The sequence below is a fragment of the Amia ocellicauda genome, chromosome 3 (genome assembly GCF_036373705.1).
Source record: "Amia ocellicauda isolate fAmiCal2 chromosome 3, fAmiCal2.hap1, whole genome shotgun sequence".
NCBI lineage: Eukaryota > Metazoa > Chordata > Actinopteri > Amiiformes > Amiidae > Amia > Amia ocellicauda.
In genome coordinates, this window is record NC_089852.1 from 10,439,632 (window position 1) to 10,463,120 (window position 23,489).

At 41.2% G+C, this 23,489-nt stretch overlaps 2 protein-coding genes across 6 annotated transcripts in view; both read right to left on the reverse strand.

Annotated features, from left to right (window-relative positions):
- The window catches only part of LOC136736338 (testis-expressed protein 264 homolog), a 113,531-nt gene extending 111,861 nt beyond the window's left edge, over positions 1-1,670 (reverse strand). Inside the window, exon 1 of the mRNA XM_066698107.1 lies at positions 1,118-1,670. Within this exon, the coding sequence (XP_066554204.1) occupies positions 1,118-1,375 (258 nt within the window). The 5' untranslated portion in view covers positions 1,376-1,670. The remainder of the gene's footprint in view (positions 1-1,117) is intronic.
- A 950-nt stretch (positions 1,671-2,620) lies between these two features.
- Positions 2,621-23,430, reverse strand: fancd2 (FA complementation group D2). Of its 5 annotated transcripts, none has more exons than XM_066698109.1 (44): positions 23,369-23,430; positions 22,719-22,828; positions 22,322-22,456; positions 21,865-21,932; positions 21,678-21,784; positions 21,367-21,421; positions 21,133-21,185; positions 20,801-20,879; positions 20,554-20,678; positions 20,325-20,412; positions 20,137-20,241; positions 19,795-19,895; positions 19,458-19,569; positions 19,321-19,356; positions 18,992-19,138; positions 17,287-17,421; positions 16,859-16,990; positions 16,548-16,655; positions 16,169-16,278; positions 15,913-15,973; positions 14,890-15,009; positions 14,324-14,397; positions 13,954-14,100; positions 13,434-13,534; positions 13,153-13,268; positions 12,621-12,729; positions 12,035-12,136; positions 11,531-11,634; positions 11,161-11,313; positions 10,942-11,058; positions 10,629-10,757; positions 9,989-10,107; positions 9,345-9,455; positions 8,764-8,897; positions 8,253-8,352; positions 7,923-8,045; positions 7,477-7,570; positions 6,906-6,977; positions 6,264-6,302; positions 5,984-6,058; positions 5,441-5,515; positions 4,943-5,089; positions 4,573-4,665; positions 2,621-3,730 (listed from the first exon to the last, which is right to left on the reverse strand). In XM_066698109.1, exons 2-44 carry the CDS (start codon positions 22,780-22,782, stop codon positions 3,659-3,661), a joined length of 4,347 nt encoding a protein of 1,448 aa, XP_066554206.1. In that variant the 5' UTR covers positions 22,783-22,828; positions 23,369-23,430; the 3' UTR covers positions 2,621-3,658. The 5 variants fall into 5 exon arrangements, with proteins under 5 accessions (XP_066554206.1, XP_066554208.1, XP_066554205.1 ...); XM_066698111.1 differs by having other exon boundaries at positions 21,678-21,775; positions 23,356-23,425; XM_066698108.1 differs by having other exon boundaries at positions 23,356-23,425.
- Positions 23,431-23,489: the final 59 nt, after the last annotated feature.

Sequence of the window (23,489 nt, forward strand, 5' to 3'; positions counted from 1 at the left end):
CAAAACATTGCAGTTTAATGGTATTGGGAGGGGCAAGGGTGGTAAAGAAAGCATGTAATTTGTCTCCCTGCACTGCATTTCTGTAAAACTCTGCAAAGGTTATATATCGGTCTGTGACATGAGCACTTAGGGGATGACCTGCAAGAAAGGAACTCAGAAATGCAGTTCAACAGGTTGTTTTGATAGGGACCTGTGGAGGCCAACCTTATGAAAACAAGACCTCTCAAGAAAAGGTGCTATCACAATGCCAGATTCACACACACACACGGATTTGCTTTCTGATGAGTTCCATCTTCTGACCTGACATTTCATCACATTAGACATTGAGATGAACTGCTATTCCACATCACTATGCAAAGTGCAGCTTCTCTGCAGTGCTGGTTTCATGTCAAAAACAAATCTGCCAAGAGAAATAGCAATACTTGTTCTACTTTGCCCAAGTAGCCAGTAATCTGAACATGTCTGTGTTTTCGCCATATGTAACTGGTCTGCTTAATATTTTACAGCCAGTTGCTCTTGTGTAACAGTCAGTATTTACATATTACTAAAACTTATGTGTCAATAAGTGTATGCATTAAAAGATTAACTTCATCTGAATGGCCTCGTACATTAAGGAATGGCCATGTATGTGAATAAACAAATACACAGCCCTTGTCATTGCAATGCATTCTTTGCATTGAGTTTTTCCACAAATTCCCTGTTCCATCATAATCTAAAGAAAATAGAGAAGAGCCCTCTACTTAAAAAAATAGTGGAGCTAGTCTTGACTCACAAGTAACGTTTGCAATCCAGAGCCAAAGCCACATCATATTTTCCAGACGCTAAATCATACTTTGGAGGATATTGTGGGCTAATTCAAGAATAGCATTCGCCACGCGTGCGCTTTCGGTGCCCAAGGACGGTACCACTTTAAACTTGCCAAACCAAACCAAACTAAACTAAACTAAACGCGTGTGTGTGTGTGTGTGTGCAATATATCCGAGACACACTGAAACAGGCCTGGGACACATTTCTAAAATGACTTGTGCAGCAATCTGACAACCTCGGCTATGCAGAACAGGATGATGCCAATGACGTCATTGGCTAGAGTACAACTCAGGAAGAGAATGGCTCTCACCTGCTTCGGGTCATCGTAGTAGACCCCAATGGACGACAGCTTGGGTCCGATGCTGCAGGTCTCGGTGAAGAGCGAACCACAGTCCTTATACGCCCCCCTTTTGAATTTATAAGCAATGGTGATGTTCTTGATGGGGGGAGAGCCAGTTCGGACTGTGATCTCGTCCAGCAGTCCCGAATACAGCACGTAGCCCAGCACGGTGCACAGCAGGGTCAGGATCAGGACGATGATCAGCGCCAGCAGCCACAAATCAGACATGGTCACGGGTCAATGAGCGATCGAAGTCACCTGTGCTTTCCGAGTAAGACAATGCACCTGCCCCCGTTAGGCGACACTCAATCTCTGATTACAAACTAGCAGTCCACCTTTTTTCAGTTCAAACCATAATCCAAGTACACGAAACCGCCACCACCAAGTTGCCAATGCGATTAGTTTATCCCTGGTTTAATATATTGTCTTGAAATCGACAACCTTACAAATCGCATCCGTTAACGTGGACACGGGATGTTACCGAAGCGGGACGCTCTGGGTACAGCGCTCATTTCCCTAAACAGACACATGCTACAGCGCTTCCTGCCTGCGCCAACTTCACGTGTCTGTAGGGGGGTATTTTTTAAAACATTGTGGGAATCACAACCCCAGCCACAATATCGATCTAAAATGAAAATGTGCCCGTTATGCCAGTATTGAAAAGATATTAAAGCAGCTATATCCGTCTTACACAGAAAGATGTTGAAATATAAATCAATGCTTGTTTGTTTTTTTAAGCACCTCCCTGATGTACATTTTGGTTCTGGCCAACTCAGAGCCGAAGGTACTGTCTCTTCCCCATATCCTTAAGAGGTGAAATAACAAATTGAGGTGGTGTGATAGGAAGTGGACAACTGTTTGAAACATATATGAAGTGTCAGCAATGCATCTCTCCAGACATTGTACATTGTCACTGAGTCTCGTTCGTCCCATGAGATGGTTCAGCCCAGCTTGTTATACAACCAGTTTCACCCTTTCTTACAGATCCTGTTAGCATCCTCCACCAGAGCACAGAGGCTGTACTATTACAGCCCTTGAAGTGTTTGGATTGAAAAACAGTTGTTGCTAGTTTCTCGATTCATTCTTGCTTTGTTTCAGATGGTATTAAAAGACTGTCACCTGGTTATATCATTTCCAGACAGCTTTGAAAAAAGGTACCCCTAAAGATTAAATTAAAGTGTAAATTGAACGTTGCTTAATTGCATGGTTGCTATATTCGCGGATGGAATCATTTGAGCACTAGTTATGAAATGCAAATAAGTTCATTACTATAGTTTGATTTATTTTTAAATTATAAATTTAGGTAATTGAACTTGAGTATTTTTTAAAGGTACCTACATTGATGATTAATTGGATTACTCGTTCTTCTCTATACAGATGCATCATGCAAGTAATAAAGATACCTTTAGTAAAATTGTTATACACTTTTAGCAATGTCCTGTTTATACTATACTTATAGCACAAAAAACAAACTTCATGAACAACAAATCAGTTTTAATTCCAACACAAAACAGTATAGCATATACAAAATAAAACATCAAATGTCAAAAACAAAAAATGTCAGGGTTTCTATTCTAAAAACTGGATATCATAGGAGATATGAAACCATTTGTAATGTGACAAAACTATTTTACTGGAACAATTCAAAAAAGGATGAAAATCCTGAAAAGGGTATTTCTTAAATCAGGAATTTGTCCGTTAATAGGCTGAATTTGACTTGTTAGAAATACATTTTACAATCAAAAAAGTGCTCTCTACATATGTAATACAACCGAAAACTTTGCATCACAACTTTTATTCTGGAAGCTGTTACAGAGAAGTGCTCAGAGAATAAGTGATCTGTCTACATTTGGTTTCTTATCAAATACCAAATACTGGGACTCATTTATCCTTGAGCCTTCTGCTATATACTTGTGTAATTAGCAGAGTACATTAGAACAAACATTTTCACCGAACTAAATGTACATCCACTAATGTTTTCCCAAAATACCATTCATTTTCTGCAGGTTTAGAAAGAAGGGTATTGCTACAGAATGTAACAAGACACAACTGCAAGATCATAATTCAGTATTAATATTTGCAAAGGATGGATTATTTTTATAGTGCTTATAAAACATTTCTGAATCAAACCTTGGACAATCTTGAATAAAAGTTGATTATAGATGTTTAGTCAGTAGACATCCACTGAAGGGTATTATATTTTCTTTTTCACATTCATGTATAGGTGGGAGGCCCGAGGTTACTTTTCATTCACGTCTGGTCCAAACCATGCTTTCTACAGTTTAAGATCGCTGGTGTACCTTTTTGCAACTGCCCCAATATGTGCTAATCAATATCAAAAAGAAATGGACATCTTCACTGAAACTATTTCTGGAGCGGTGGGGGGGGGTGACACTGGAGGATCAGATATAAACAGTACAGAGGCTTTGGTATTTGTGTCACAGGAACAGGCAGTATTGAGAGGAGCATTGGTAGAACCATCCTCCAGTGTCTCTTTCCTCCACCAGGTTTCTAGTCAGTGTCGTCCGTGCTCTCGTCGTCCTCCTGGCCACTCTTCCTCACTTCAGAATCACTCCTCTCCTCCTGTTCATGATGAGAGGAATCCATGAAGGAGAGGCAGGCTTATTGTAGACAAGAAATTAAACTGCACAGATTTCACAGAACAGAGAAAATCCAATGATGAGCACCGACTTTAACCAACACGTTCTTAAAGAGCTTTGCCTCACTGTCAGGTTTGTACTAAACCACTGATTTAAAAATATATTAATATTGATACATAGTTCCCAAAAGTTGAATTTACCTGAACTATTCATTTATACTTCCATTAAAATGAAAAATACTGATATAATAGACAGTTCTTCCAAGTGCGTCATATTTATTTGCACATCTCTGAAAAAGCCCTGCAAAGCTTGTAATGATTAGCCTAGAAAATGTAACTTATCTTATCTGTAGTACATTACACAGAATTGCTCTTTCATAACAAATACAGTATGTAGGTTAGGACATATGAATATGACCTGCATTGCTTGCCAATACATTCTGTTCACTCCAATGAAGTGAGGTTTCATCATGAGCCCCACATTGTACTCACACACTCCTCCTGTACTGTACTATTAACAAATCAGAAAATATCTGGTTCAGGTTATATCCAGACTGAATTAGCATCCTGAAATTGTCTGTCCTTGATTGATTCCACTTAACATTAAACAATCACCCTAAGCATGTGGAGAAGTGACAGTAACAAAGCAAATACTTCCCAGTTCAACCTTTTTGAAGCACCATTGTCTGGACCTTCAACTGAAAAGATGTTCTGACTATAGGCTCACATGTAAATGGCAATGTGTGTGGCAGTGCCAGGGGACAAAGTAATATGGGTCATTGCATGGAAAGACTACCTAGACCAGGGGAAAACTAAGTTTCAGTACCTCTTCTTCTGATTGCTCCTGTGGCAGCTGGGAAGCCTCCTCTTCATCTTCCTCTTCACTGTCCTGAGCACGCTGGGACAGGATCTCCTCACCCTGCAGAGAAACCCACACAACACCATGGGGTACTCAAGAACACAGAACTATGGCATAGGACAAATGTATATACAAATCGCAAAGCTCTGTTTGTTGAAGAGAACAGGTTTTCTATTTTGCATGTAACTGATGTGTTTTCCTGAACATGTCTTAGTAAAACAAATACATTTACAACAGCTGAGTCACTGACACGTCACCATCAATTACTGTCTATCGTGGCTGATGATGCTTTTGACAGCTTCCACTTCAATAACTAAGGTTTGTTCTGTGGAAGTACCTGCAAGTCTCTGTTCTTGAGGTTTCCTAACCAAAAGGCTTCTTTGCAGTTGTTCAGAATCAGCATAGCCTTCACCCGATACACAAACTGCTCCAGGCTCTTCTTCAGCCCTGGCACGTGATTTGTAAGTCCGGTGTCTTGTCGGATCTGAAAAGAGAACCACAATAATTGGACTTTTAAACAGAGCTGCAGTTTAGTCCTCGGCAAAGGTTGCAGGGAACGGTCAGAGAGCAAAAACAAGAGACTTTGATACTTGAACCCTGATCCCTATCTTCTTCAAGCCAGAAACCTCAAGCTTCTAGTCAATGATAGATAACAGAGCTGACATATTCTTGTCATGTAAGGAGAAGCCCTTTTGCTCTTTTGCCTCAGGTCACTCACTCTCTTAATAAGAAATGGACACCAAATTGTCCGAATCGACGGACTATTCTGAATGTAAGGAGCGATATCCAGCACAACCCATGACAGAAGTGTTATTTTGCCAGCATCTAAAAGTACCTTTGAGTGCCCACACATGTGATGAAGTTGTCTGGTGCTCAGCTGGAATGTTTTAAGCAAGTTCTGAACATCTTCCTGCAGCACAGGATTGAGGGAGGTTAGCATATTACCATATTACATATTTTAGGACATTCAACAATTAGATCACGTTTCAGTAAAAAAAATTATAAAAACACTCATATGTAGTGAGTTTACAGGATTAATTTCATACAAAGATTCTCCAGTTTACAAATTAATACAACAGTGAAGGTAATAAGTGGGGATGGGACTTGTCTAAAAGGTATTTCATCAGAGAGAAAAGTAAAACCCTTTTTATTTTATTTTTAAAGAGGACAACTGCTGACAGTAGAAAAACCGCCAAGATAAGCACAATCAGAAAGGGAAAAAGAGGCAGTTGGCAAATGTCTTTTTATCCTAAAAACATCCGTGTCTGCCTGGCGTATTCTGGTTGATAAGAACCAAGCCCCTCTACTTAGCATTTGGTACATTTCTTTTCTTACAGGTGGTCCATTTTGGGAAGAAGTGTCATGCTAATTACATTACCTTATGCTTCTTAAAACTGAAGTCTAATAATGGCATCCCCAGCTTCAGGAAAGCTTCCACGAAGAGGCGGCCATACTGATAGCAGAGGGTGTAAAACAAAAACATGAGTAACAGACACCAGAAGCTAAATTCTAGGGTCTGCATCTATATTCACAAGCCTTCTGGTATTGTTATTATTATGATTACCTTAACAAATGAATGCGAGATTCAACAGATCTATGGCATCATGTCTGTGCCTTAACCATACTTTGTCTTAATGACCATAATAAAATGTACGAACCTTCAAACACACACCCAGCACAGTTCTGCTGTCAAATACCTAGAAACAACAGAGGGAGAAAGTTTTACAGCAACCCAGTAGTTGCATTACAGCAGGACACTACAGCTAATGGTGGGCTTTAGTGTGAGGGGAAATAAACAACACTGTCTCTGCATGTCTGGAATCTAAAATCTACACATCAAAGCCTGGCATCTATTTTAGGAATCAGAATGGAAACTCTTTGAAGAAGAAATATTAATAAGGCCAACCTTAAGAGCATGGTGACTGATAGCCGTTTCGTTTGACATAGCAAGAAACCTGATCTAAAATGTTAAGTTATCCAATCAATTATCGTAGACAGAACAGTATTATTATCATGTAGCAAATTACTGGAATGCTCTCAAAAACCTATATACAGCTGTAGAAATTATTTATTGTAGTGCACAATTTTAGTGTAGTGCATCAAATCAAAACTTACACCTAGGGCAAAAAACTGTACCCTATTGCGGTGTAATTTATTGTTAGAAGCCTCTTTATTCTATTTTTAAATGAAAACATGACAAGGTACAACTTGATTGGGCCTAGCCCTAAGTTTGAATGAATACTTTTAACTAAACCTGTATGTACTGACCTATGTGACCCCCACCTGAACCCTACAGTTACCTTCACCAGATTCACCAGGATATGAAAATCTCTCACGGCCAGAATCCAGGTCAAAAGCTTCTCGCCCTGGATCTGAAAAGGACAGACAGTGTTCACAGTTATTCCCAATGCCTTACTTTACAGCACCTGCAGTGAGGGAGAGGCCACATACAATACAAATAATACTTGGTCCTATCTAAATAAAACATATTTCATAATGGAAAGTCACGTAAGAAAAATGTAAAAAATTGAAAAACAAATCTGATGGGTTTTTTTTTTTTTCTTTTTTTAATTGAATGGAGCCCCAGGCTGTGAACTCTCCTCACAGTGCTGTTCCTACATTCATCCTACAAAAAAAAAGATCAAACTATAGGAGTCAAAGTAATGCATTATATCTGGATGGAAAAAAAAAAAGATATACCTTTTAAGAATTCTCATTTATCATCCACATATTTATTCTATATTTGGCCTGATCAAGTAGCTGTCACTGGATATAAATGGGTCAACGTCACAAAGCATTAAACATGCAGTGCGTTCCCCTGCCCCGAGGAGACCCAAACCCAGTCCCTTATGGGCTCAGCATCTGTATTACCTCGCCAGAGTCTGTCTGCTTCCCAGGGGGAATCCTCCGCACCGCTTTCTCCAGCACTGCCATCAACCCGCGGTAGAAAACCAAGAAGGTCTGCCTGAGGTTATAAGCAGTCAGGTGTCAAAACTAAATCCGCTTTCAGTAAACCTGGAAGCTGTGCCTGCTGTAATGAAAGCTTTAGTATAAAACACACCAAGTAGTGTGTTGACATCTAGTACAGATGGTCTTGCGGGAACAGAAAGAGAAGGGCAGAAGGAAAATCACTTCTGACTATCTTGAGGTTGGACTTCTTAATATTCCAATAACATTCTTTTGAAAATGCAAGTATAATTCTAAAATCATTATAATACTTTCAGATCAAAGTAGCCAGCTGGTATCCAGAATTCCAACTGTAGAGGATAGGTCTCCGGCAGTGCCACTCGGACCCTAACTCCATGTGCTGGACCTACCTGCTGAGAGTGGGGAAGGTTTTGGAGCAGCCGTCCTTTGTAGTGTTAATGAGCTCAGGGACTCCCTCCCCGGCTATCTCTTCAACTGCCTTCAGAACATCATCCGTGTGTTCCAGGTAAATACTGGAGAGATTGATATCAGTTGGAGTAATGCAAATGAACAAGACCAAATTCACAGTCAGGCCCTGCGAGTCGTGCTCAATATACCCTGGAGAATGCTAGCTGTACATTGAAAGCACACTTTATTGGAACACTTCCACATAATTAGCAAATGGCAGTGCTGGCAAAGCAAATATTGAATTCATGTGGGATAATCCATAGCACAGCTACCTGAGGAAGGTCTGAAGGGTCTCGTTGTACTTGTTCCCCCTCTCTCGCTCTCCACTGGGCAGCACCCACTCCTGGCACAGGAACTGTCGGGAAAGAGACCCTGACAGGAGAAAAAAGAAGAACCAGGCACAAGACAAGAATGTCACAATTTGGGATTCATTAAGGGCCAATTCAAGATTTTTGTTCTTTCTCTGCATTATATAATTTAAACATGGTTATGTTTTTCTTCTTCGGCTCAGTTCATACTTGTCTTGTTAGACTTTTGATTTGAAAAGGTACCTATAAGACATCCTCTTGAACCAGTATAGATATAGGAAAGTCTCAAATTTGACCTAATCTTGATTAACAAAAATCGTAAAAGCAGAGTCATAATTGCTAAATGTTAATGTATCAAGGAAAACACAGAAATACAAAAATGTACGTATTAGATCTGTAGTGTTGTTATCAACCAGGAAAAAAATAATTATTTTAGTCTCAGGTTGCTTCCTTATGATTTGAGCATGGAAGTTACCTATCTGTTCCCTGTAAGCAGAGACACTGGGACCAGCACGCTCTGCCACTACCATCAGCAACTGGTTGAGAGAGAGGGCAGTGGAGCAGTTGGGCATGGTGCTGCGGAAATTCAGCAAGTACTCAAAAGTATGCCTGCACAAAACATAATGCAGGAAAATGCCAAGGTCAACACCACCTTATCATCTCAGAAATGTTTTCTGTACACACACCAGGCACCAGCCACAGTCAGCACTAGATTCAAGCTGGCTATGTGGGTTGAAATGAGTAAACATTTATGAGTTGTACTCAAATATGTATTGTAGCCATGTTCAAAATTACAATTCTAAGACCCTTACACGAACTATAAATTATGATCATTGGGTTTACCTTGCTGGGAATATCTGTTGTATGTACTGGGATCGTTTAAGGATAAGAATTCCAGGGCACCCCCCGAATTGCTTTTTGTAAGGTTATGTCAACATAGGATTGTTGTCCATATGTGCAAACCCACATTCACTAAAGCACAACCCTTTCACAAGCACAGCAAGGCACCACTGCGTCAGTGAGGATACACCCAGAATGCCACCTGCTGGAGATTACCTGACTAGCTCCTCTAAACCAAGTTCAACCTCCTTCTCCTTCAGACGTCCAGCCAGCACGCCCAGGGCCATTTTCAGCAGTTTGCGGTTCTCCTGTTGGGTGAATCCATTCCTGTGGCAGAAAAAGGACCAGACAGAATTTACCCCATCTAAGTAATGAATTTCTCTTTACATCCAGTGTGTAGAATAATCTATTCTCATGAATCCTTTACTTATGACACTTCAAAACAATTGTTTTTTCCAATACATCTTTTCCATTCCCCTGGTTGAGGTCAGATGGAATGGCACACATACTGTTTAGAGTGCATAACTACAAAAATCTAACTCAGATTTGAAAACCTAGTGGCAAAAGGCTAATTCTTATTTTGTAACCTTGTTTTATGTGCATATACATTGTGTGTACATATGTCCCAGCCTCTCCTGTAAGCATTTGTACAACATGCTAAAGGATTACATTTCATGTTGTTATTATATTATACTAGGAGCTGTACAAATACAGATGATATTGTCCATGATCTGGCTCAACATTTGCTCTGACTCTTGTATGCTCGTGTGCCAGGCTGGTAACAGGCACCCTTCTGTAGGCTAAGGTATGAATTGGAAAGCTAGGCAGCACGCAACAGGCAGATGTTGTGTGGGGCTCACCAGTTGAAGGTCGTGTGCAGAACCTGGAGCAGCAGTTGGTAGCAGGAGGACATGAGCTGATGTTCCTTCACATCCACCCCTGGGGCATCAACCACGCCGTGGTTCTCCGAAAGGAGGCCCTGAACACATTGGTGAGATGCTCTTTACACTGTATGGAAAGCTGGGCTATCTATAATATCATCCCAATAGGCCTGAGGTTTTCTTAAATATTATTTTATAATTAGAATTTGTTTTTAAAGATTTACATGAGGATTTTCACATTTTTATGTATATATAAATGTAAGTTGCCCTGGATAAGAGCGTCAGCTAAAATGACAAAAATAATAAAATAATAATAAAATATATGAGGAGCACATAAAACACAAAAGGGGGAACTAATCCTGGTAACACAGATATATATTTTACATGTATTTATATGGCTATGTACAGAATATTATGAATTCTTTTTTGTTTGCTAGACTGGAGTGAAACCCGTTTGAAGTAACTGAAATTTAAAAATTAACTTGACATCTCACTTAGGCTCATGTGGCTATAATAAAGCAGCTGGTATGAAGAAAGACTGAGTAAATGATCAATGCTATCAAGTTAAGCAGTGGGGAAGGAAAGCAGAGGAGGGTGTGTTGGTGAATGACAGGGGCACCTGGAAGTAGTTGTGAGAGTTCTCCAGGTGGGTACAAAGAGCAGGCAGCAGCCGCACACAGCAGGATGTGATGTCAGAAGGACTCTTCTGTTGCAGGTGAGAGAAGCCCACACTCTTATCTGCCTTGCCCTGGGAAGACCGGTTATAGCAGAGAAAAGGGAATGAATGTTTTCTGCCTGAATTCACCTCATATAGTGCACTATCCAGAAGACACTCTGACTTGCACCTGATTCATAATAGCCACTCTATCCACAAAAGTTAGCTATTCTGGATATAATTAACTGGGCTGTCCAGTCGAGTGGACAGCTCTCACCTTAAGAAAGGGGATCCTCTTGACAGCAGAGGAAGCCAGGCTGAAGTCCAGTTTACGGGCCAAATCCTCCAGCAGGAAGACCAGCTCTGAGGGGCCCAGCTGCACCTCCTCGGTCACCTGGAGAGATAAGCACAGCTCCAGTACTGCACCAGACTTCAGCTCCCTTCTATCTGTTTCGAGACTGAAAAAGCTTCAGGACTAAAGAGGAAGATGCCGTACCTTGGTGTGAAGCTCACTGTCCAGGAGGGAACGGGAGAGCAGGCCACACTGCAGCACACCCAGAACCTCAACGTCCAGCTCCCTGAAATAAGGCCGGTAAGAGGCCAGACTGACTCCTGCCTTCCCCTCCTCCTTCTCCTTCTCCGGGTTGTCCTGGAGAGAAAGAAAGGGGTTGAAAAGGCACAGAGAGAAAACAGGCGAGAAAATGGCAAGATGTTCCTGAAGCAGGTATACCGAAAAAACTAACAAAAATGCAACAAAGAAAGAACAATAATAATAATAATAATAATAATAAAACCTAGGCTTTCTGATTTTGACAACTGCAGGTATGTTTGCAAGGACTTCAGAGAGGGAGGACAGCGCTCGATACCTTCTCATGCTGGGATTCCTCAGCCTCTGCCCCCTCCTCCAGTTGAGAGCTGTCGCCTGAAGAGTTCTTGCTGGCCGGGATTTTGCGCTTCTTCCCAGGCCGCTCTGTGTGAACACACAACACAATACAGGGATGACCAGAGACTTGGGGAACTGTTAGACTGGTTAGCCCATGGTCGACTGCACTATTGATACATACTACACACAAAAACATTTGGGTTCTCACAGTTCACCATTACAGATTCTTCCGTTTCAACATCTTGGAGAAATCTGTACTGATAAAACTGTCAAGGAACAGAAAATACAACAGATTTGCAGAATAACAAGGATTAAAAAATAGTTTTCAGAGATCTCAAAAATTGCACAGGTAAATGAATGTCTAACCTACTGTAAGTAAAGGATTATTTCAAATAGTGACATGTTCATTTCACAGGTGTCAATTTCATATGTGAAACTGTTACCCTGCAGAGATAAATGCTTGTTGTTCTCTCCAGACTCCCTGTACCTTTCTTTCCTTTCTTGGCAGGAATGGTGGTGCTGGCTGGGGGCCCCACTTCTGCAATTTCACAGTCAAAGTTGGCAGGAGGAGGCAGATAGGCTGGGGTTGCTAAAACAAATAAACAAAAGCAGATGCAATTACACTGTACATAATGACAGCCCAGCTTCTTCAGAAGCCTTCAGATTAAAATGGAAAATGCCAGCTGAGGGTCACACTGATAAGTGCATCACAGATTGCAGATAAATGGCTCGGACAAAACATAAATCCATTAGTTTCAAACACCAACACAAGCTATGCCATGTTATTGCTCCACTTTAGAATGTATGCTTTTAGCAGCTTAAAATGTAAATGCAAAATAATTTGTCAAAAGTGACTGCTGAATTTGAACCACCTATGCAGAGTGAACCAGACTAATGTATAAGCACACATCTCCCCATCTAGTACTATGATCCAATGTCTGCAATCCAGTTCTCACAACTTTGAGATTAGTGATTAGAGGTTAGTCAGACATATCCTCCTGGGTCTCAAGGTCAGTGAAGAAACAGTTCTAGTCCCCTGCAGTGTGATCTAAGAGTCACTGCCCAGGGCCTACCTGCCAAACACTTCTCCAGGATACTCTGCAGGTAAGTGATGTTCTGCAGACGGGTCATCACCTTCACCTTCATCTCAGGGTCTGTCTGTTGACAAAACCCATTCACCACCTACACAGTGTACACACAACACAAACACACACACACACACACAGCTGTGAATGCCAAAGACAACAGATACAAACTTATCTCTCTTAAAAGTTTCCAGAATCTAACAATTAGACTATACATATTACACATCAATTCCACATCAATTCAAAGTCATCTTGAACCCTAAATAAGAAAATAAGAACATAAGGAAGATTGTGTTCTTATTCCTGGGAACATGTGTGGTTCCTAAGGAGTCAATCTAACCATTGCCTCCATTTTCCATTACACAAGCCATAAAATCTCTTAGGTTTAAGACTGATGTACAAAGCAGACTGACACATTTAAGTCAATTCCCAAGTGAGGGGGATAGTATGCCTTGCATATTATATTCTACACAGGTACAAAGGTAACAGGTTCTAAATCTCCCCTGCCAGCACTGCCCACCTCTCTGAACCAGTTGATGGTATGAAAGAGCAACGAGCAAACAAACTCCTTCTCAGGCTTGGACAGGGAATCCATCTTCTCCACAACATCTAGGTCAGTCAAAATCAGAGGACACCCTGCAAACCAAAAATACACAAAAAAATAATAATCATTCAGAGATCCTCTGCGTATCGATATGCTTTTCATGCTTTCGTCTTCTGAAGTGTATCAGAGAAGTTTATACAAGTAGTGTGAAGGTCTCAGCAATCGAATGTAACCCCCCCACACCCCAGTGCTGTTACCTAGCAGGGCGTCGATCTCCTCCAGGTCCCCTTGGTGCTGCTCCTCCTCACAGAGACGCAGGAGGCGGAAGAAAGCAGCCAGACACAGTGGAGACACACGCCTGCAACGACACAGAATAGGGCTCACCCTTCACCAGCGACACACGGTTCAGAACAGAAATTCCTGCTGAATTCTGGGTGAGTAACATCTAGGACTTTATACTGTCTGGGACCTGACTTAAGCCAATATCAGGACAATAAACAAGGCCACTTTATGTCTTATGCTTAATTTAGAAGCTCTCTAAAAGGGTGATGAACCACTTCCTATTTGCTTAAATAAAACACTTAATTAATTAACACGGAATGAATCTCCAATCTAGCTTTGGTCAACTGGACTTTTATTGTCCCTGCCATTGACACACAGACTTCACCTGGAAATAGTGTACATAATGAAATAAGTTTTAAAAGAAGTGTCACATATAGTGTCATATATATATTTATATAAAAATCGCTTGGTAAAAGGACTGCCAGCAGTACCGACCTCTTGCTCTCTTCACCAGTCTGACTCCACTGTCCACCCTTGTGGTTGAAGTCTTCAGACAGTAGAGGCAGGAGATTGACAGCGATTCCCCCCTGGCTCTCCTCCTCATCCAGGTTGTACATGATCTTTGCAGGCAGTGGGTATGTTCTGAAATACACAGCCAGGAGGGTTACACTGCAAAAATGCAATCACTGTAATGTAAAAATGTAAAAGTCTCACATGCAGCCACCAGGAGAGCAGTCTGGTCAATGAGTGGTCAATTAGCAATATAGCAGTTACAAAAGCATTCAGTTTCAATATCTTCAGCATCATATCAACATCAGTATGACAGACCCATCTCTTTCACACCAGTGCATCTGTGTGTGCCTACCCTTTCATTTCCGGCCCAAGGTCCACCACAAAGTCCTCCTGGAAATCCTCAAGCACACTTTTTCCTATCCACTCCTGCAATACACAGACATTTCAGCGACATGATATGCTCCATACACTCTTATAATTTGTTCACAAAGACATCTTTAGCCATTGTGGTACATTGATAACCCTGTATATTAGGGTTCCTCAAACATCTAATGAGGATGGGAAACTCATACTTAATTGGGATACTTATGACAAAGGCTTTTGTTTGGATGAAGGCTTGAAAGGGAAGACAACTAAAGAAGAGCATGAAGACAGTTTCAGCTGGAGAATACATATACTGTCTCTCTAGAGTGGTCAGTAAGGAGGTGGGGAAGGCAGGGTAGCACAAGTGGTTTCACAATATATTCAACAGCTGCTCCATGGGAAGTTTTGCAGCACCTTCTTTCAGGATTAAATTATTTTAAATGCTGCAAATTCTAATCACTGACATCTCAGAATGTATCCAAGTGAAGGCCTCCTCTACTGCAGTGAATGGCTATGACTGTGAAAGTACAGTCCATCAGAGCGAGACACACTGACCTGCACCAGTGGGTCCAGGTGGCCAGTCTGTACAAGATTGGCTAGCTCATCGTAGTACAAGGCCGCCGCCTCCGGGGAGCCCTCACTGCATGACCTCACCAGCTCCAGCAGGGCTGTCACCTGACACCGAACACACACACACACACACACATACACACAAACAACAAACAAGCATACACACAGCCATCAGCAACAAGGCTCTGATCTCCACAGAGGGAACATGCATTTGCCAATTGATATTATTTTCCTTTCTTCATTAATTTGGTGAATGTAACAATTTCATACAGAAAATACAAACCAGTCTGCTGTGTACAACACACTAACCTGCCAATTAAAAAAATAAATAGTATTACTTATGTGTTGGTTTTCTGCTTTATACACACAGAAATCTTATTGTGAAATATGCTTTAAAAGGATCTAGCAGAGTATAGAGAAACTGAAGATGTATATATTGTCCAAGTCAATTGAAGGGAAAATGCCCCAAGATCAAGCAGGAACTAAAGACAGCTGCAGTACAGGCCTGGTAGAGCATCACCAGGGAAGAAACCCAGCATCTGGTGATGTCTATGGGTTCCAGACTTCATTGACTGCAAAGGATTTGCAACCAAGTATTGAAACTCACAATTTAATACATGATTATGTAAGTTTGTCCAAATACTTTTGAGCCCCTAAAATTGGGGGGAACACATATAAAAATGTGTGTAATTCCTAAACTGTTCACCCAATTTATATTACCCTCAAATTAAAGATGAAAGTCTACACTTAAAGGACATCTTGATTGTTTCCTTTCAAATCCATTTTGGTGGCATACAGAGCCAAAATGATGACAATTGTGTCACTGTCCAAATATGTATGGACCTAACTGTATGTTCCAAATAAATATGTAAAAAAAGCAGTCTCCAGGAATGTATCAATCATTAAAAACTGTGCTATATAATGGAAAAAACTAAAACAAAAAATGTGAGATATGCAAAGAAATGATGTACCTCTAATAGTGAAACAAAGTTAAAGACTTTTGCTCACCTGCCTGTACGTTTCCTTGGACAGAGAGGGCACTTGTGAACTAGTACTTTCAGAGTTGTTCCTGCGAAAAATAGAACAAAATGCTAATTAGGGCAAAAACATATGTTTTCAAGATAAACCTAATACAATTAGTCTAACTTTTTTTTTTTTAATGTTGACAGACCTTTCAGTAGATATCATTAATGTCTTAACCTATTCTTTAATTTATCCAAGTATACGACTGGAAAAGAGTGATAGTACTCCATTGGCCCTTTACCTGCTGGAGCCCATGCTGCCCACCACCATCACGGCTCCAATGATCCCGATGCGCTTGTACTTGGCCACTGTGCTGGAGAGCTGCTTCCTGATCACAATGTGCATGTCATCCTAAAACAATAAAGTTCCTCAAATTCACACCAGCAAAAGATCAATGAAACTATGAAGCTCGTGCTTTTTACTACAGAAATCCTTATTGATGAATATTGGTCATATAGAGGGAACAGAATACATTCAACTTATTTTTCTCACACGTATATCTCCAGCCTAGGCTGTATGGGATGAAAACTGCACAGTGATCTATGTCCCCTGTGTTGCATGTTAACCCAAGACTGATTTCCACATGATGCAGGGCCCAACACTAAGGGGACACTGCTGACCTGTATGTGGTTTCCCTGTGGGTCTCGCCCAAAGGCCAGAGAGCTGAGGATGAAGAAGAGCTTTCGGATCTGCTGAGGCGTCAGGCTCTCCATGTAGTCCAGGATTCCCTGAGTGAGACAACAAGCACATAACCACTCAGCCTGACCTGCTGGCCAATGAAACACGACCAGCTTGGAGGCGTTGAATACAAAGCACAGAGAGGACGTCAAGTTACTTAAATGAAATAAATGTATTTGAACTAAAGGCAGAAATATCTATGTAAATCTGTTAAGTCAACATGGAATACACACAGTTTTCAGGGGCCCCTCACCTTGACAAAGACGGCATAGGGAGCCATGTCAGAGGGCCGCTGGGTCACCAGCTCACACATGAGCTCCAGAGACACGTCCACCTCATGAGCATAGCCACTGCACACATGAGTCACCAGGGAGCCCACCACTTCCTGCACCACACACGCACAAATGCACACATTTCAGAGTACTAACACAGCTTTTTACCAGCTTTAGTTTATGCCTACTTGTTAAATGAAGCAAAGTATAACAATTTCAGGCAGCCGTATTTCCGTTCAGGGTAATAGTTTTAAATAGTTAAAAAAAAAAAAACATGGTGTGAGCCCTCTAGCCTATGCATATAACACTCACACCCTATAGGATCAGACCAAAGAATGACCCAGTCAAATGTAAGTAATCTGATTAGTGAAAAAGCTTTAGGCTGCAGGCAGAGCTGACAGCAGACCACCTGTTGGCAGTAGGAGTCGAAGGCCGTGAAAGCCTGTTTGTACATGTGGCTGCCGAATGTCACCACGCTGGGATCAGGGGAGCGCAGGAGGATCTGTGCCAGGGCCAGGATGGCAGAGAAGTATGATCGCATCACCTACGGCACACAGAGAAGCAGTGCGAAAACAATCAGTTATATACAGGAGCATTTCTTTTATTAAACCCCAACTGGGAAGGAATTTTCACATACTGATTTATTAAGAGGCTAGTGCGGTAACCGATTCAGCCTTATTGAAGACTGTCTAATGCCCTGTTTCTACTGGGGGACGCGTCTGGACACTTAAACAGGTGCTTCCACTGGCTAAGCGTCTGGACGCGTCTGGACACGTCTGTGTTTTATGGCCGGTTAACTATCTGGTGTTAGACGTGGCCGTAAGCGTCCATCCTGCACACTAAGGAAATTATTCGCTTTCAGAAGCGGAGGTGTGTGCTTGACTTGAGACAGACAGGGAAGAGATAAGATACATTGTGTCGGAAGATATAAACTCAAGTTCCGTGTGGGATCACAAAGAAATTACAGTTTTATTAGCAGCATGGAGTGAAATCCACATACAGAAACAATGACTGCTTACAGTTAATATCTGAGTGTATTAACACTGGACCCCGGTGCAGTGCCCTGACTAGTTAAAAATAAACTGAAGGATATTAAAATTTAATAATATTTTATGAACAACTCGACGGACAATCGTATAACGGCGAGCACGTTTTAGTTAACGCGTGCCCATTTACAAGTTAAATTAATGAATAAATAAATACAGATCTGGGTTTCCCTCTAAAACATTAAGGACTAGTTTAATAAATGCGTCCATAAGTCCATAAATGCCATGACTGAAATGTGCACACTTTAGTTAAATTATAATCTGCTATATTGTATCTGGATGATTAATCGTGAAAAGTGTGTATTTTGTTTCAACTGCAACTTGCCCTGGTTAAGGACGTCTGCTAAGTAAATTATACATAATATGGCAAAACGTATTGTTTGCAGTTACAAATCTGCAGTAAGAGTAATTTAAGGGAGTCACGTTGTGCCGTTTAAAATACATATATACTAGCACAAATGATATTATAATAATATTACTAAATAGCAAATATGTAGTTATTGTTGCACACAGAAATGTATTCTTATGGGAATGTGCTTGTCTGAATATAATGTTGTATATACACGTTCAGCTCTTCCTAATGTCTCTTAAGAGAAACGTGTATTTATTACGCTGTTTACAATCATGTAAAGCAGAAAGAATAAAATAAACACAAAAGTCCTTTCCACGTCAGGCTGTATCACTTGTAGTGTTTTCTGTTTGTTATTAAAACGAAACACAAGCCAAATCCACAATTGCTCTGCTCCTCCCATAAGAGGGACGGACTTCACAACGGCCTGATTTTACAAAAAAAGTTCTGGGACGCATCCGGGACGGCATGGATGCTTAAGCCTGTGGAACCGAGGCATAAGTTAAGGTTGTGTACTATAAAGTCTATCAGCAATAACCAGAAATGGGTGTGGTACATGTTCACTATTATTAGGAAACCAGATTATATCATTGTTGCTGACCTATCTTTTCACAAACAAGCTCTGGACAGGAAACACTACAGGCAACATCAAGATATGGACCTACGTGATCCTCCTGAGGATAAATTGTTTAACTTGTATGAAAGGAGGGGGGGCTCACCAGGGAGTGACCCCGGAACGCAGTCTGCAGCAGAGTCTCCCGAATCTGCCCCCCCCGCACCTTCATCCGCAGGACACGCTCTGCTCCACGCCGGCTGTGATTGGCGTTGGTTGAATGGAGGATGAACAACACCAGAAGGTCAATGACCTGGAAAATGTAGGCGGGACTTCATGTGACTGCTGTTTTGACAGTGAACAGCACATTGAAAGTTAAGTGTTCACTGCATCAAAAGAGCAGCAAAATGAGGACAGATGGCAGAGAACCGAAACATCTTGATTTTTGTGTGTTGTAATAATGGGGGGCAAAATTAAAATAAAAAACAGCATTACCTTATGGTCTTCCACTGCTTCCACATTCTCAATGGCCTGCAAAGAAAAGTTACAAAAACAAGGTAAAAAATGAAAATTCTACTTGCGTATAACTAGCACTGTTGTAAATTATCCCAAAAAGGAACGATTCTCCACACCTTTAGCCAGGCCTCAGAGATAGTCTTCTGAAAGCGAACAGCTGATTTGATGACATCTAAGACCAGAGAGACACAGTTCTGACTGCTGATGTCTGCTTTGCTGAGGGAAGATCTAGGACCACAAGAGATAAAAATGGGTATTCACTGGGTCAGATTACACTACATTTAATTGCACAAAATGAATTGCCTGGTTATATCACAACCCATTACTGTATAAGATTACAAAGCAAAGAAGTAATCATGTTACTTTAAATTAACTTGGCTAGGATGCCTATTGGGGGCCTGTAGGTCAAGGTTCCTCTGGGATGAGAAGGAGCTTGATGGATTGCGTTCCTACCCAGCCACTGCTTTGTTCTTCAGTCTGTTCTGGGAGGCTTGAAGCGCGGGGGGCAAGACACACGACTCTAGCTCCAGCTTCTTCCGGAGGTCACCGACAACCTGCAAGAGGTGAAGGCACAGATAAGCCGCTCTGTCAGCCACACACAACGCGACACCTCCCAGCTGAGCATATATCTCATGAATTCTTCCATTAGAGCAACCGTTTATAATGATGTTGGGCTTCATTTTCAAGGTCAAGTTTTAGTGCACATTCCAGAGCACCACTCGGTGTTGAGGCGGGCAATGTAAATCAATTCTAAATCAAAATGTGTTGGTGGTATCGCCACAAAGGCCATCTCACCTCGATAGCCTCGGGTCCAGAGATGGCGTGCAGAATGAATTTCACAACCACAGGCAAGTCCTCCAGCTCCACAGCCGAGAGAGTTGCCATGACCGCTCGGCGCACCTGAGGAGTCAGAACATTACAGTGAGGCCTTCGGTTAAGTCCCGTCTGGTTTCACGTATGGCTTGTGCAATAGAGTACATCACCTCAGACAGCAGGGTGGGGCTCAGGTTAAGACTGGAGAGGGCATCCAGTATGGGCACAGAGAGCTGAGTGTTCTGCTGAAGCAGGGTGCTACACAACAGAAAAAGGGAAACTTTAAAACAAAGTAGTTGGCAGAAAAGTATGGATAAAAACACAACCAAAATCACAGTAAAAGACTAGTTAAAAAAACAAGTATGTTTAGACTATAATCCTGCTGTCTCCTGCACTCACTTGAGCTCTTTCGCGATGTCATTGTGCTGCGTGTCATCCAGGATCTCCGGCAGGCTGGTGATGATGTCACGCTGGATCTCCCCTGGCGCTACGGCCACCAGCTGCATTAACTTACTGGCCAAGTCCTAAAAGCAGAGAGAAAACTCTGAGCAGTATGTCCACTGTGCCATAGATGATTCCTTAGTAGCACAGAGATAAACTGCAAAGAATAAAATCAAGGATAAACCATTTTCAGTTAACAGCTTACCTTGCTGTCTATTACTCTATCCAGCCACTTGAACTGGTTGATAATAATATGGGGAATATTCAGCCCATCCTCTCCAATCCTACATAAAGGAGAAAAAAATAAGTCCACGTGGTCCATGATTGATTTTTGAGTGTTACAGAAACTCCCTAATGCATGTATGTTTTTATCTTATTTTATTATGTTTGTGCTACAATTATGCAGCCCAGACTCTTGTCAGTTCTGGTGATGCCCCTGGACAAAGTCACATCTCATTATTTGTGCCCTTCAAACATCCAAGGCAATCGCCAGCAATGTGATGCAGAGAGGGAAAGGATATTTATTTGTAAGCTTACCCATCAAACATGAACTCAGGGAGCTTCTCAAATAAGGTATTTATGATTGCTGGCTGAAACAATATGAAAATAAAGTTGCCTTTAGCTCACAGATTTATGTTCCAAACACAGATCCTAATATTGCAAAGTTAAACATTTATTTCTGTCGTCTAATCAGTGAAAGAACATAAGCCTGAAGAATTTAAGATAAAAAAGCTGACACATTTGAGAACAGATCAAGTACATTAAGAATACCTGAAGCATCTCGATTCCCAGCAGCAGTTTGACGAGGCTCTCCTGGTATGAAGTGCTACAATGAAGAATACAGAACTTGTCATCCTTTGGTATTGAAAAACTAATACAGCAGTGGTCAACAAAGTGTGAGTGTGTGTTTAAAATGCAAAGAAGAGGACAGTATTAACAAAATAAGGCAGAGGAAGCTAAATACATTTATTTTGAGATGTATCAGATATTATCCAGTATGTTATGTGGTTTTACCAATTTTACCAATTATTTTTAAAAGGTGACACCACCAACAGTGATCACTGCATAACTAGGCAAGTTACCTGGCATCACCATCAGATGACCGCGGGGCACATGGCAGCAGGCAGTTCCTGAACTTCTCCTGGTCTTCAATGTGGGACTCTAGCCCAGCAATAAACTCCTGAATTACCTAGTCAACACATATGAACACTGAGACAGCGCAATACATACAAAATTCTATTTCCTCTAAAAGTAGGTCTTCTTACTCACATTGGGGTAGCGAGGATGTTTTCTCAGGCTTCGCTGCAGTCTCTTCTGGAACACAATTTGATCCACAGCTACAAAACATAGTGGTTCAACTTCAAGCATAAGCACATACGCTCTCTCTGCATACAGCAGGGTCATTATTTATAATGTTCAGCAACACTCTGGGGGAAACTATTATTTATCAGCTGTACCAATTTTAGCCATTTTAGCCAGTGCCTTTATTAAGGGTACCCAAGCACTGGTTAAAAACATCAAGCTTTTCTCTCTCTTATTAATATGATATTCTTAATTGTGCCATATTTTTCTGTAAATGATAAGTTTTGGTTCTATAAGTTTGCAACGTTTTTTTGTTTTGGTTATTTTTTTAATGCATACATCAGTTTCCCACAGAAAAACATCTTAAACATGTCAACAGGGCTTACTGAGACCATGTTTGGTAATTTGGCTAGTTTTTGATTACCAATCTCATTGGGTGTGTTGCTGTATCTCAGAGAGACCCCTGCCTCACGCAGCAACTGGACGAACAGAGACTCGCCAGTATTGTCCTGTGCAGTGGGCTTTGCACTACGTCCACTAACACGACTCTTCTTCGGCTCTGCAAGACAACAGATAAGCATACAGACGTTAGCTAAAACCTAAAAGTCAGATGCTAGTGCATCTAAAATATGTATGTAGACATGCGTGGATTAATACTTAAGAAATAGGCCTAGATTTAATTTTAGACAAGAAGAAATGCAATTCATGGAGGACTGTGGATTAGCTAATCATTGGATTTATGTTATGTACATTTTGATAGAAAGAGATTGTAGGTTGCTAATTGTTTATTATGCATGAAAAACTGTCCTGTGTCAGCTTACTAGTGGTATCCGATGTAGTGCTTTCACTTTTGTCCACGGAAGTGCGTCTCTTCTTTCGCATCATGTCTGAGTGACAGGCTGGGACTCCACTCTACAGCTGGCATCTACTGCTGTGCATGCAAAAACACAATGTCAAAAAAAGCAATGCAGTACTCACATAGAGTTGCTGCAACTAATATATTAGCTGTATCAAGTATATCAAAATGGAGTATTTGTTTAATAACATATTAGAAACATGCATTGTTCCATTTTCAAGCCGAGATCGGAAAGTAACTAACATTAAATAAGTCGACCCCACTGTGGAGCAGTGCTTTGCATTGTTCTCATTTTTTTCCATGACAAGTACAGTGACTCCCAGCACAGATGTCATGCAACAGGGATCGCAAACAGAATTCCGCGGACAACAATCATTTCTATTTGTTTTCAATCGTCTAACGACATCAGTCGGCATCACCTAGTGCTCTTCGACAACTTCCTCATTCATAATGTACAGCCAGAGATAACCCATTTCGTGACTACTACTCTCATGTTCTCGTATACTTAACTATATATCGTATATCACCAGCATATTTGCATATCATATATATTTAAAACAAGCTATACTCATTGGGTATGAAAAGTAAATACTCAGATTTACCTATAATTCCTACCCGTTTTTAATGAGCAAGTTTCTTTCCCGCGCCAGTCGATTGCAAATTCCTAGGGATCATCAACAACTTCTTGATCGAAAACGTCAGCGAAATCCGGAACATACAAGGGACCGTCAACATT